Genomic DNA, 14,901 nt, shown 5'->3' on the forward strand with positions numbered 1-14,901 from the left:
GGGGGAGAGGGGTGGGGGACTGGGGAGATGGGAAGGCATGGGCTGTGGATGCACCCAGCTGGGGGTGGGGTGGGGAAGGGGAGGATTCTGTGACCAGCTGGCCCTGAACATAGAAGGCACTGGGTAAATGGTGGCTCTTAGCTGTTTTTATCCGTACTCTAAGGTGGATGGGCGGTGCAGGAGGGACTTGGTGGGATTTCGGAGTGGTTTTATTCAGATTCAAGAGTCGGAAATGAAAATCTTGACTTTCACAATCAACTGAAAGATCAGAGCTCTCTACCCTGGTTTTGCTCCTTTTTGGGGGTGGTGGTAGCATGGGGGAGCAGGTCAGGGGATGAGCGGAGAATTCAGGGACAGGCAAAATGGTCCACTTTATATTCACATTGTGTACAGTATTCACATCTGACGTTGGCGGGAGGTCTCTTCCTAAGAGAGAAGCTTAGAAAGTAAACATTCGTTAATAATTGCAACCCACAAATTTTGCAAACTGCACTTAAGTCAATGGTCAGGAACTCAAATGGTGTCAGGGTGTGTTGGGAACATAAATAAATGGAATAGGCCAAATAATGAAGTCACAGTGCCTCTCGATCTTTTATATGCTCATGTTTGATAGAGAAAATGAACAGTGTGGGTGCCATGTTGCTTGGCAACTGCCATTTTCCCTCTGTGTTGAGGTGACAATACTAGGGAGTAGTGGTAAACTCTAAGCACTTACCCATGGAAAGGGGGAGCTGATGCTCAGATCCAACTCGTTGCTTAAATGTCTCCAGGTCCTCCCCCTCCCCCCCACCTCCCCTCCCCTCCCCTCCCCTCCCCTCCCCCTCCCCTCCCCTCCCCTCCTCTTCCCCTCCCCTCCTCCCTCCTCCTCCCCCTCCTTCCTCCTCTTCTTCTTCTTCTGCTTTTTTCTTTTTTCTTTTTTTTTTTTTTTTTGAGGCCTCTCACTGTTGTGGCCTCTCCCGTTGCGGAGCACAGGCTCCGGACGCGCAGGCTCAGCGGCCATGGCTCACGGGCCCAGCCGCTCCGCGGCCCGTGGGATCTTCCCGGATTTGGCACGAACCCGTGTCCCCTGCATCGGCAGGCGGACTCTCAACCAGCGCGCCACCAGGGAAGCCCCCTGCTTTTTTCTGGGAAGCTGAAAATGAGGATTTACAAGATGCTGTCTCCTAATTTAAAAATATTTGCTTAAGATTTTAAGAAACACTGTGGCAAAGCATCATGTTTTATACTATAAATATATATACTCTTTATTTGTCAGTTATATCTCAATAAAGTTGGAAAAAATACAATGGGGAAAATAGGACAGTGTTCTAATGGAGGTGTATTAAAAAAACAACAACACTGTGGAATAAATAAAACATGTCAGTGGGCTAGATTTGGACAGTGGAGCTTCAGTTTAGGACCTTCAGATTTATTGTATGATGTGGAGAAAAGGTTCAGAGAGGGGCCTGGGTTCTGCCGACTCTGATTCTCTCATGCGATGGGAGGTGAGTCCTGCTGGGGAGCCCGTGCATTGGTGCTTTAGTCTCAGGGCTGGGTGATCTGGGTTGAGTTGCTGAACCACTCTGGGACTGACTTTCTTCCTCCATGAAGTCAAAGGGGAGGTCGATCACTATTTCACAAACTGTGTTCCTTGAGGCGCCATGGGGGTTTCTTAAGTGTTTCCTGTGAGTTTCATAGAAAACACACCCCCTCTCCAACCCCTTCCAATTTGGCTGTGTGCAATTGTAATGAAAACACTTGCCCAAATATGTGTTACACCAAGTTTTAATACATTGGAGAACACCAGTGTCTTAACTTGCTTATGCATCTATTATTATTGAAAATAAGAACAAGGTAACTTGAACTTTAAATGTATAATGAAAAGATTGCTTTTATTCAAGTATACATATATGCACATAGACATACCTACGTAGATATATATGATATGTGGAACTCTATGCATATAGTTCTTTAAGACTCTTTTTGAAAAAAATAGTTCTGCTGCTAAAAATACCCATGGAAACTTCTGGCCTGGGATTTCCAAGGTCATCCTCAACTCTGCATCTCAAAGTTCACATAGCCTCACCAAAATAGTCCCTCTGGTTACTTTTTCCTCTGTGCATTTGAAAGGGAAATGTTCATCATGCCTTCAACTGCCCCAAGAGCCAAGAGATGAGCCACCTGGTCTTTTTAGGGTAATTGTTGCTCATTCCTTCTGTCAAAGCCTCACCTGGCTTTTTGGGGGGCACAAAATTAGGGATTATGCTGACCCTTCTCCGCAGTCCCTTTTGATGACAGTGTCAAGTTCAGAGAGTCATAGCATATATGACTCTGCAAATGAGGCAGAGTCAGCCAGCCCATTCTCACCTTGCTTGGCCCAATGTCTCATGCTGTAGGTACTGCTTGCCATGCTGCCTATTGGTCTGCCTATTCCCTGCCTGTGGACTCTAGGGTGGAAATGGATACCAGGCATTCAGGCTGCCCCACAATGCCTCACCTGTCTTCTGGAAAGTTTCCCATAAAGATGTTTAGTGCCTGGCTTCTGGGTTCAGAGGGAGCGCCCAGCCTTTCTACCGTTTTCGTGATCCATGATTTACCTTTTTATACCAGTTTTAAAGGGAGCTGTTGGGTAATTTTCACATAGGAGATAAATGGAAGGAAGAATGATGGCCTTTCAGAATTGAAATTTGGGCATGCACCGAATCTCATAAAATGCTCTTTGATTTTAAAAATCTCTTGAAGCGGTTCACGTTTTGTTTAATTATGTCAGTGGGTAAAAATAACTATTGTCATATGGTGTGTGGGCTTGGTTTTGGAAGGATAAAGAATCTATTGTTACCCATTGTGTTATTCAGTCGCTTATCACCCAACCCTGAAAACCAAACGTGTATAATAGAAAACCTTAAGCTTTGTCACTTGCTGAGATCCAGGCTCTGTGCTGAAATCCTCAAACTCCGCTTCCTTTGAGAATAGTGCAGAAGCCTCCTTAATTCGGTCAGTTTTAATGGGTGGATGGAACCTGTCCCCAGGGCCCACGTCAGGCAGGGGTTTGTGACGGGCAGCCCCGGAAGTGCCTTTGGGTTCCGTGGTCTCAGCTGAAGTTTGTCCAGCATCCGAGCCAGCTTAGCGCTCCTGGGAGAGGTTTAAGTCAAGAGCTTCAGTCAGGCAGACCTGGGCCGGAAGCGTAGACTTCCTAGCTGTAGGATTCTGGGTCAGGAATTTAACTTTTCCAAGGCTTATTAGTTTCTTCATCTGTAAAATAGGGATCAACACAGTTCCTGCCTCGTGGGTCCTTGTCGTAAGGCCTAAAGGAGTTGATGAATAGAACACCTGTAGTGCAGTGATTGGCCCATAGTTAAGGGCTCAATCAATATTATTACAAGTAGACTCCATTAGCATTAAGTACCCACACAGGATCACTCTCAAACCACCCGTGCCCCTCCCTCTCTGTCCCCCAAACTCACGGGGTGCTTGGCACCCCCTGCTTCTCCAGCTGGCTGGCTCCTGCCTCCATCTCTGCACTGCGCTGTCATTGTCTTTGGTACCGCTCTCGCCCCTGGCTCTCGGTGTCAGAACCACCTTATGTGCCCTGGCATCTTTGGCATCCAGCCCAGGGCCTGGCGCAGTGCAGGACCGCAGGAGACAGCACGAGTGGCTTGGACTGAAAGGGCTTCAGAGCCTGGTGAGCTCCTGGGGCTGGAGTGGTTGCAGAAGGTCATCAGGTGAGCTGACGGGTGGCCACTTAAGAGGTTCAGTGAGGCAGGAGGAAGGCTGTGAGGCTGGGAACATAGGAACCTTGTTTTGTTAGAGCCCCAAGAAAACTCAGACGCGGGGTCTGTATTGCATATATCCTTCCGCCATTTTATACTTGATGAAATGGATGGCTTGGTGAGATCCAAGTCCCTGAGCTCTCAAGCATCAGGGGAAGTGGAACCTAACCCTCTTGATTACCCTGTTGGGCCGTGCCTACCGGATTCACAGGCTCTGCAGTGATGTGACATGAGCTCTGTGCTGTGGCTCTTCCATGTGCCCCTGCAGACCCCTGCCCCCCACCTCCACCCTGCTCTGCCCACTGGGAGGAAGCTGCCCTCTGCGGTCTACACCAGCAGGTGCCCTTGACCTGCAGCTTCCCACTGGGCCAGTCCAGCAGCAGGAAGCCCCCAGTGGAGATGGGGGAGGCAGCCGCTCAGCCTGTTCCCTTGGCCTGTCCCACTGCTCCTGCCTCTAGGGTTCTTGCCCAGCTCTTGCCCGTTTCCCTTAGCCCCACCCACACCCTCGTAAACAGACCCTTTAAAAACTGTCCTCAGTTACACTGGTAGACTGTGTCATCTGTCCCTGCCAGGATCCTGACGAATACTAGCACGTTTTAGAAAGAGTAATCTAGCAGTTCTATTTAATTTTCCACTGTGCATTGAAGGGAGAGACTAGAAGAGAGGCAACCTGGTATGTGGACGAAGGAATAGGGCCTGCTCTTCACAAAGGGCGTCAACTTAGCTTTTGGCCTTTTATATTCAAATGAGGAATTTTAGGTAGAGTTGCAGCAGTACTTTGACAGGACTGAGACAAAGATATACTGCAGCAGATATAACCCTCTTCTGGCTCTTCTTAATTTAAAAAAAATCTTTTTTTTTTTGAATTATTACATGCTAGTAATTAAAAAAAATTTTTTTTTTTTCTGGCCACGCCATGCAGCTTGTGGGATCTTAGTTCCCTCACCAGGGATCGAACCCGGGCCCCCTGCAGTGGAAGCACGGAGTCCTAACCACTGGACCGCCTGGGAAGTCCCCTTACTTCTTTTTGGTGTGTGTATTAAGAGCTTCAAGATATAAAAATGGAAATGGTCTGTCTGTATCAGCCCAACAACGAGGCTGTTTTCTGTTAGTTAGGGCTGAGGGTATGAGGTTGTGGTTTAGGGTGGCGACACGACAGAAGTGGGAAGTCCAAGTGCATTGTACAGCAAAGCATCTTTAGGACATGGCCACTGAGTGTACCCACCAAGGGCAAAGGAAGGGAGGAGTCAGGTTATTCCAGAGTTTATGGACTGGGAAACACGTGTAACGGGGCAGTCACAGAGGTACTTGGGAAGAGAATATGTACAAGTCTGTTTTGGTGCGCATCTAGGAGTAGTGTTCAAAGTGGACCACTGAGGTAACGACTGTAGCTTTGGCCGAGTTGGGATGGCATTGAGGGCAGTGTTAGCAGTTTTCTCTTCTCTGGGCCTGGAGGAAGATTCTTGTGACTGGAGCCACGGTCTCAGGAATGGGGGTGGTTCCCAAAGAGGGGGAGGGAGAGCCTTGGCTCATCAGCATAACCAAAGGAGGTTGTGAAACAGAAACACATCCCTGGGGGAGGGGAGTGATAAACAAGGCTGGAAGTCTTGACAGTGAGGGTCTCTGCTCCTTAGAAAAGAAGAATACTGCTGTGCAGTGTTGGGTGATCTTGGGCATAGTTAATGCCTGGCCATCTGGTCGACCAATGGGTGGACCATTGTCTGCTGTGCCTGGGGTATCTAGGTAACGGGAAGTCCTTGGCAGAACTGAAGACAGTATTATATTCTTTTTTCGTATGTTGGCATGTCTTCCTCCTAAGACAGTGAGCTTAATCTCTCTTCTCAGTGTTTGCTCCTTTTGCCCAGTTATGGGGCCTGCAGAAGCCTTGGGCCACCTGTGTGGGTGACTTCGCAGGGTGGTAGTGAGAAGATGGGTAAGCTATGAGTACTCCATCTGGGTTTGCATCCCAGGAGAGAAGGCTTTGGGGAATCTTGGCTAGAATGGTTGAGGTCAAGATAGAGGTCAAGACCTGGATTCTGTTTCTGGTGCTTCCTCGCTGGCTCTATGTCCTTGGGTAAGCCACTTACTGTCTGTGCCTCAGTGCCCACCTCTGTAACTGAGTTATTGTTCAACTATTTATACACTTGTAAAGTATGAGTTTCAGATTGCCCATTGGTTTTATCAGTAGGATCTGAGCTTTGGTGTTGTCGTCTGTAAAATAGAGATAAAAATACCTTGCAGAGTTGCTGTGAAGATTCAAAGGTGATGATGGTCGTAATAGCTTAAATAGATCATTTAATTTCATATTCACTGTAACAAAGCAGGTATGATTGTTTATAGATGTAGACACCGAGGGACAGAGAGGTTAAGCTACCTGCCCAAAGTCACACAGCAAGTAAATGGTGGCACTGAATGGTTTCCCCCAGGTGGTCTAGTCCCAGAGCCCAAGATCCCATGAGTCTGTGCTCAGACAAGGTCTGTAGAAAGCCCAGCTCAGTGCCTGGCACACAGTAGGTGCTTAGTAAACTTGAGTTCCTTCCTTTTTATCCTCAGAATGCATTCGGAAATGGAGGTCCCCACAGTGCTTCTGGTAAGGCTGTTCTGCCCACCCCATGTTTTCTAATGTCTAGTTCGGGGTGGGGGTTCATTCCCCCTTCTTCGGCTGTCAAATCCACCTTTCAAAACCTCTCTATATATTACCTTCCTCTTCTCCTCCCTACCCTCCCACCCCAACCTCTTCCTTCCGGAAGCTTCCTTTCCCTCCTCCCTCCCAATGGCGGAGCTTGATAATAAACAGTCACCTACTTACTATCATTTTTTTAAAAAAAATTGAAGTGGAATTCACATAACATAAAATGAACCGTTTTAAAGTGTACAGTTCAGTAGCATTTAGTACATTCACAATGTTGTGTAACCACCACCTCTCTCTAGTTTCAGAACATTTTCATCACCCCAAAGAAAATCCAGTACCCATTAACAATCACTCTCCCTTCCCCCTCTTCCTAGCCCCTGGCAACCACTAGTCTGCCTTCTGTTTCTATAGATTTCCTTATTCTGGACATTTCATATACATGGGACGACAATATGTGTGCTTCTGTGTCTGCTTCTTTCATTGAGCATAACGGTTTTGTGGTCCATCTACACTGTAGCATGTATCAGAGTTTCACTCCTTCTTATGGCTGAATAATATTCCATTGTATGTATATACCACATTCTGTTAATCTGCTGTTAGGTTGTTTCCACCTTTTAGCCATTGCGAATAGTGCTTCAGTTGACCTCCACCATCTTTTATGCAATCACTGTCCCCTGTTGCAGTTTGGGCACAGGGGCTGTGGCTTTTGGTGTCCCCTGAGGCCTAGACAGGGTGAGCTCATTCATAACCTCTGATTGCTGGGTCTGTTGAAACCAAGAGGGAGAAGGCTGGGAGCTAGATGTGCCTCTAGCTCTTGGGCCTGGCTCTGCATACTTTATCTGGTTTAATTTCTGCCTAGAGGGAAGTAGAGAGTGGAAAGTGCTGGTTTTTCTCCACCCTGAAGTACTTCTCCCTCCTGTGCCTGGGACAAGTTCATAATAACCAGTTGGGAAATTTCTTAGCTCTGTGACCTGAGGTCTACTCTGACCTCAGCATCCTCATCTGTAAAATGGGGATGATCGTTCTTGTTTCACAGAGTTGTGAGGGTTAAATGGGTTGGAACCTGCGGAATGCTTGCTTCTTTCCCTACCTGGATTTGGAGTTCTGGGTGAGGGACCAGTTGAGGGAAGGCACTTGGAGGAAGGACGATTTTTGTGGAATCCTTCTCGACTAACAACTACCAGTGCCTTTTGGGGTCCTCTTAGAAGGGGAAGAAGCTGAGATAATTCTCATCACCATGTTTAGCTGTCACTGCTGAAAAGTTGTCCCCAACTTCCCTTTTCTGCAGTTAGTTAACTCTGATGCTCAGTGTATGAATCTGTGGAAATTTTCTCCCATTTCACCCCCAGGCCCAACTAGGCTCTGAGCTAACTTCAGGAAGATGAGCTTTCTGTTGATTGTATTCTTTTAAAAAGTACTTATGAGGCATCCTCCATGCCAGTTAACTTGTAGGGTGTTGTTTGCAAGGGTCTTTTTTTTTTTTTTTCCTGTGGTCACTGGAAGAGTTTGGGGGCCTGGCAGACCAGGACTTGCCTCCTGGCTTTACCTCTCACTGACCAGCTCTGTAACCCTTGATGACAGATCACTGACCTTTCACTTTTTTTTTAATCTATAAAAATGTGAAAATGAGTCACCTTGCTTTGTGGTTGCTGTAGTGTTCTTTTGGTTGCAAATCTTAGACAACCCAAACAAGAGTAATTAAATAATAAGGGGTATTACATCTCCCCAGGCAAGAAGTCTGGAGGTAGAAAGAGTCTAAAATTGCTTGGCTTGGCAGTGCAGGGATCCAGGTGTTTTCTCTCATTCCCCTCATCAGCCATCCTCAGCAGGTGGGTGAGTTCTTCCCTCCTTGTCACATAGTGGCTGCAGCGGCTCCAGGCATCATGGGTAGATCTGCTGAAGTCCAGCGAAGCAGGATGGTGTTTCCTTCCGTCTGATTCCTTTTTATTAGTGAGGAAGCTCTTCCCCAAGAGACCCCTTGCAGACTTCTCTTAGGTGCTCTTGTCCTTCGTTTTAGTCTGCATCCTTTAGGTCCCCTGGGTCCTAAGGCAAGGATTAAACTGCTAATGCTTTATTTGGGAAGTCAAGGCCTAGTGAGGTCAAGATGAGGGAACAGAAGGGGGAGTGAGGCCAAAAAGACATGAAGCCATGTGATGTAGTGTGTTATCCCTCTGGCTACGATTTCATGATGAACCTTGAAAAGATACCAGCTGGTGTGTATGCCTGGCACATAGGGCCTTCTTTGGGAGGGTTGCCAGGAGAAACTGTACCTGGATTTGTCAAAGAAGCACACTGATAATATCGCTTGAAATTAATTTTTAAACCTTCCCTAAGTCCTGGTACATTTCTCGCCAGTTGCTTTACCCTGGAAGGTAGTGTAGCTAGTGGTTTAGGACACAGACTCTGGAGTCAGACTGCCTGGGTTCAGATCCAGGTGCTATAGCTCACCAGCCCAGGAGGGACCTGTGCCTCCCTTTTAGTAATGTTTGGAGGATTAAGTGAGTTAATATCTGAAAGCACTTGGGACGGTGCCTGGCAGAGTCAGTGCTCCGGGCATATGACTTTAATCTTTGGAAACGTGACTTTTTGCCATGACCGTGATTCTCGAACTTTCACCTGTAGAACTCAGAGTCCTTTGACACGTTGTCCTGTGTAGTGACTATCAGCCACTCAATGTTTGCTGAGTCTAGGACTGTAAAGGGCACAGATAGGGACGCACAGACACTCTTCACCTTCATGTGTGCCCTCAGTGAGTGGTACCTACCCGAGGGCATCCTCCATGTGTCCTCCTCTCTCCCTCTGCCACGGCCTCCTGGGACTCGGAGCCTGTCTGCTTTAGCTCTCGGGCTTTAGCACAGCGCTTGACACATGCAGGTGTGCGGGAATCGCTTGTTAATGAGTTGTCAGTACTTTCTGCCTTGAAGTCCTTTTTTACAGACATGTCTTATTTCCCTTACTTTCCTGTAAACAGTTTGAGGACAGGACCCAGATCTTTCCTGTCTTAGGCAACATTTGGTTGGATGGTTGGATGATTGAATGGATTCCAGGTGAGGACACAACATATAGATGCCCAGGCAGAGAGATAATAACATTGCAAAGGGCCAGGACATGCCATCCGAGGGTCATGAGGTTATGTAGTTGAATGTTTTCCAACTAATGGGCAAAAAAAAAGTTTGCTGCCCTGTGCTGCTTAACTAGCAACTGACTCCTCCTTTTTCTCCCTCTCTTGTGGTCCATCCTGGATGACGTGGATTGATGCATAGCATAGATTGAGGGGCAGGGCCTGGAGGGAGGAAGATGAGCTGGAAAAGTTTAGGCCTGAGATGAGGAGGACTTGAGGGTACAGTGCAGTGGTGGGAATGGAAAGTTTGAGAGAGGGGGTGAGTAGGCAAGTATATCAACAGGGCTTCCCGTCCCCCCCGGCTTGCAGGGAGTGAGGAGAGGAAGAGTACTGGATTCCTTTGAGTACTAGTGCCTGGGTCACTGGGAGACAGGACAGAGGCCAGACCCCTCCCCCCCCACCCCCCTTCTGTCCACCTATCTCATGAGATGAAAACTAATGTTGTTCTTATCTTCTCCATTTGATAAATGCAAATTTTCAGGATAAGCGGGAGGAATACTGGCCTGGGTAAATCAGGCTCCTGGGACCTGACTGGCCTTGGCCTTAGCCTTCCTGTGGGACCTTGGACAAGTTTTTCCCTTCTCTGGGCCTTAGGGGTTGCCTCCTCTCCAAAATGAGAGGCTCATTCTTTCCTTCCGTGGCATTTATTGAGTGCCTACTGTGTGTGATATTCGAGGCACGGACATAGACGCGGTTTCTGTTCTCGTGGAGTGTACATTTCAGTTGAAGGAGACTGACAGTAACTGAGGTGAATGCCGGGAGAAAACTCACCAGTGATGTGGTGGACAGTGAGTGGGGCTAATTTCCATTGGTTGGTTGGACACGGACTCCGTGAAGAGGTGGCATCTGAGGCCACAGTCTGGGAAGGTCTGGGGGCAGAGTGTTTTTGGAGAAGGGAATCAATACGTAAAGGGTCCAAGGGAGAATCAGCTTCAAGAACATTGTAAAGGGTGTGAGAGGCTATGAGATCAGAGAGGCCACACAGGCTGTAGTGAAGAGGTTGCATTTTATTCTAAGTGTGATGGGAGGTTGGAGGACGCTTTTTTCCACTGGAGTCCCTTTTGATTATTTTCTACTTTATGAGGACCATACTTTGAAATATCCAAAAAGGTGTGTTAACTAAACAACAGAATGAGCAATCTTGAAATATTTTAGGTTTTTAAAGTGTGGGGAAATAATGTATGGCTCGTGATAAATATCTTTGAGGATCCCCAGGGATCTAAAGATGGCAGATTGAGATACGGTCAACTAGACAATCTTTAAGGTCCCTCTGTTTCAAACATTTATTCTTCTCAAAGCTGATTGCCATGTGATTAAAAAAAAAAGATGACTGCCACCTACTGATAGAAGATGAATTTTTGCACAATGAAAATCTCAAACCCGGTGGATTTCTTCTGTCACGCATCTGGCTTTATACCCTCCGTTTCTCGACCTGAAGTGGCTCTGAGGAAGGGGTGATGGGGTGATGGTCCTGCTTTCCTTTCTTTCTGACCCAGAGAATCTCAACTCTTGTTTCGATGTTCTTCTGCCTCAGTGCACAACGTAGCGACAGGAAGGAGTGCTGACCTGGGGAGTTGCTCTTGTTGGATGTTTCAGTGGGAAAAAACACTGCCAACAATTGTCTGGTCTCCATTGTTTGTAGTTGACCCGCGTTTACACTGAATTCCCCTATTCAGTGGCCCTACACCCTAACCCTGGCCAACAGGCCTTTGCCTAATGTATTTAACACCCCGCCCCAGTTATTAAATTCCCAACTGCTTTATTTCTGATTTGCATTTGCCGTGGCTGAATGAATCTACTGACTTCCGTTTTCTTTTTCTGTTACAGATCGTGTGTACAGGTGACTGTAAGTACCACTTCCCATTCCTCTCTTACGTTGTTCGCTACTGCCCCCCGATGGACACAGCAACATTAACAGCAACGTGAAAATCACAGAAAATGCTGATTTGCTAAAACTTGCTTAGTTTCCAATTTTTCTTTAGAAGTGGGGTGAGGGTGAAAACAGCAAGTGAAAGAAAAAATTTTTTATTTGTGCAATCCTGACAAATAAAAAAATAATTTTTCTGTGATTTTTTTTTTCTAGCCTACATCTGTAGGTGAGCAAAAAAAACCCACTTAGTTTTCATAATGCAGTATCATTTATATTTATTTCATGTACTGTTATCCCATAATTATTTTCTTGTGTTGCTACATTACCACATGATTTTTAAAATGGTGTACAGGCTTTGCATAACCTTTGGAAAACCAGACGTAGCCTCCTGGATACTTTGCTTCCACGTGGAGGGCTGAATCCCAGTTGCTGGTCCACTGAGGTCCTCCCAGGTCTATAGTAAAATGAGAAAAATAGGGACAGTGTAATAAGTCTTTTATGAAACTAAATATATTCAGTTGAAATCACTGTTTATTCTGGGATTATGTCCTTACCAATTTTTTGGATCATAATTCGCTTCTTTAAGAAATAAAATTATTTATTTCTATAAGAAATAAAAGTAAGAGTATATGGTAACTTTTTAATGTACGTTTTTGAAAAAATAAAAACTGGTAGCTTTTGTCTGTCCTCAAAATTCGAGGACTATTTTTTTTTTTCCTGGTTGGTAAAACCTCAAAGTCTGTGAACCATAGAGATAAAATAATTAGAATATTCTCACAGTGCCATACAAAGGGGGCAGACCTTGCTGAAACCGTCTAACAAAGAAAAGCTCAGTTAATAACAGTCATTATGCAAAGCCTGTGCAAACAATAGAAAGAGGTCTACAATTGCTTTTTCTTCCTTGTTAATCAGTTTGGTAAGTAAACTGGAAGGTTCCTTGTGCAGGCTTGAATCATTGGTGCAAGAGAAGAAAACATCTGTGTGTAGAGGTGATACTGTAAAGTGGGGAAAGGGAGATGAGGGAACTATGATGCGTTTTAAAAATGATAATAAAAAAGTCTGTTGTATGGCTGGTGTACGGTGGGAGATGCCATTTTATTAGCTTGTGTTTCCTTCTTCTTTCCTGTGTTCTAGGCTCCCGCTGTGATCTGCTTGAATTCACATCTACAGCCAGTGAGATTCAATCATCTATCAAGGCAGCAGGAAACTTTTCAGTGATAAACGTAACGGATTTGAGTGGCCAGAGTCAGCAGTTTCTCCGAGCAGACAGTGATGGGAAGACTTCATTTTCAGGGCTGGTTCCTGGGATGCACTATCTTTTCACCTTTTCAAATGGCTCCAGTACCTGCTGCCAAGAAGTGGAGATACGTGAGTGAGGCTTTTCTTTTGGGGATGGATTGTGGGTTTTAGAGAATGTCAGTGTCTTCACGTTTGAGCAGTACTGCGATGGCGTAGTGGTTAAAAGCGCAGACCAAGAATCAGGGTCCCAGGTTCGCTTCCTGGGTCTGTCTGTGTTTCACTGTATGACCTGGGGCTAGTCCTTGGTCCTCTTAGACCTCAGTTTCTTCCTCTTTATTACCAAAAATACATACATATACACACACACATAGTTTTAAAAGATATTTTAAGATGTACTTTGCTGAACTATTGAAAGTTAAGAACTTCCTTTTCTAGGGAATTCCCTGGTGGTCCAGTGGTTAGGACTCCACGCTTTCACTGCTGAGGGTGCAGGTTCAATCCCTGGTTGGGGAACTAAGGTCCTGCAAGCCGTGTGGTACGGCGCAAAAACAAACAAACAAACAAAAAACCCCTGCTTTTTAAAAATCTTTCCCTGTAGAAAGAGAATCCCTGTATGAATCAACAAAATTTCGTTCTTGACGTATTTCTCTTTCTTTAAAATGGCGCCACAGCCTTCTTCAGGAAGTTATTGTGAAGCATAAATGAGAAAATGTGTGCACAGCCCCTGGCGCAGTGCCTGGGACCCAGCCAGCACCCAGAAGGGGACTGCTGCTTCTTCTTGCTGCCCTCACGCTGTGACTGTGCCTATTGTTTTATCATTATCCTCACCACCATCATCACTGCTGATTGCAAATGGTACCACAATGATGACCTGCCAAAGTGCTACTCTGACGCTGTGAACTGGTTACTTTATAAAGAGGAGGTTCAAGTCTGAGGGGCTTTCTGGCATGAAGTTTATTGAATTGTGGGCCACCAGATTCTTCTGTGCCTGGTCCCTTTTCTTTTCTCTTGTTTCCTCTCCTGCCCTTCTTCTTTGATTGGGTTAATGTTTGCATCTCCCAGGTTCCAGGTCAGGCACACTCTCCATGCTGTCATTTGAAGGCCACATGCATGCTGGAGTGGTGTTACCTGTACCACCTTTATTCTTCTGGGATAAGGCCCTGGGTCCTTGAGAAGGGCCTTATTGCCTATGCAATAAGGGTCACTTCTGTTTCTAGTCGTTACTTCTCCATCTAGACTGTAATTAGGATGCATCCATTTGAAGTTTTAGTTACTGTTAATCACCATCATGGCTTCCATTGTGTTAAGATCCTGTACATCTACAATTTGACAGATGATGAAGTGAGGTTCAGAGCAGTGAGATGACTTCGAGTACAATCACATGCTAGTGGCCAGCGGGATTGGACTCTGAGCCCTGATTTGTGAATGTCCAAGTCCAATGACTTTGTTTACGATTTCAGGGTGCCTTAATAATAATCCTTTGTGTTTAAGAGCTGTCAGCAGAGGAACCTGAGACTGCGATGTTTTAAGGGACTAATTCCAGGTCACACAGCTAAGGGGCAGAGCAGTGCCTTACATCCAGGTCTGGATTCCAAGACCAGCTCTTTTCTCTTTATGCCATTCTGTCCTATGCCATCTTTAGGCCAGAGAACTGTGGAGCTTCCTCCTAATATCTGGGTCTGGAAAAAAAGTTATCATATGCTTCTGCGCTGTATATGTCTCTCCAGAAGCAGTGTTTTCTGAGAATCAGGAGATAGACTCATTTTGCGTCACAGGTCTCTTTTATGTCAGCTTCTGTACAGATTTAGCTCCATGTTCGAGTCATGGCCAACAAGGCCACCCTCTGTTATTTTTATCTTTGTTTTACAGCCTTCTGTTTCACTAACACACATGCATACATGTATATATGGGAATCTAAATGTATTTTGTTGGAGGGAAGTCCAGGAGGCAAATAAAGAGAAATGAAATTCTACGGTTGCAAAATTCACTTCTGGAAAGTAGACATACAGAGCAGTCCCTACTCTTACATTTCTTTTCGAAATATAATTTTTTTCTTTCCTTTTTTTGGGAAACAATATTAAAATAGAACCCAGTCCTACAGAAGCCGTTACCATCAGTCCAACCAGTGTGACCCTAACCTGGAAAAACGACACAGCTGGAGTAACGAGTACGATGGAAAATGGGCAGATGAGTCTTGCAAATCAAACAGGTGGTAACAGCACATACTCAAGTCCAGGAAGCGATGGGACTTCAGGAGATACCACATTAGGTAAGACGAGTAGCTCCCAGG

General features: G+C 45.9%; 1 protein-coding gene across 1 annotated transcript in view; it reads left to right on the forward strand.

Moving 5' to 3' along the window:
- The window catches only part of PTPRJ (protein tyrosine phosphatase receptor type J), a 171,903-nt gene that overhangs the window by 102,850 nt on the left and 54,152 nt on the right, over positions 1-14,901 (forward strand). The window contains exons 2-4 of the mRNA XM_060019698.1: positions 11,330-11,348; positions 12,507-12,740; positions 14,698-14,880. Coding sequence (XP_059875681.1) covers positions 11,330-11,348; positions 12,507-12,740; positions 14,698-14,880 — 436 coding nt within the window. The remainder of the gene's footprint in view (positions 1-11,329; positions 11,349-12,506; positions 12,741-14,697; positions 14,881-14,901) is intronic.

Source organism: Delphinus delphis, chromosome 8 (genome assembly GCF_949987515.2).
Source record: "Delphinus delphis chromosome 8, mDelDel1.2, whole genome shotgun sequence".
Classification (NCBI taxonomy): Eukaryota; Metazoa; Chordata; class Mammalia; order Artiodactyla; family Delphinidae; genus Delphinus; species Delphinus delphis.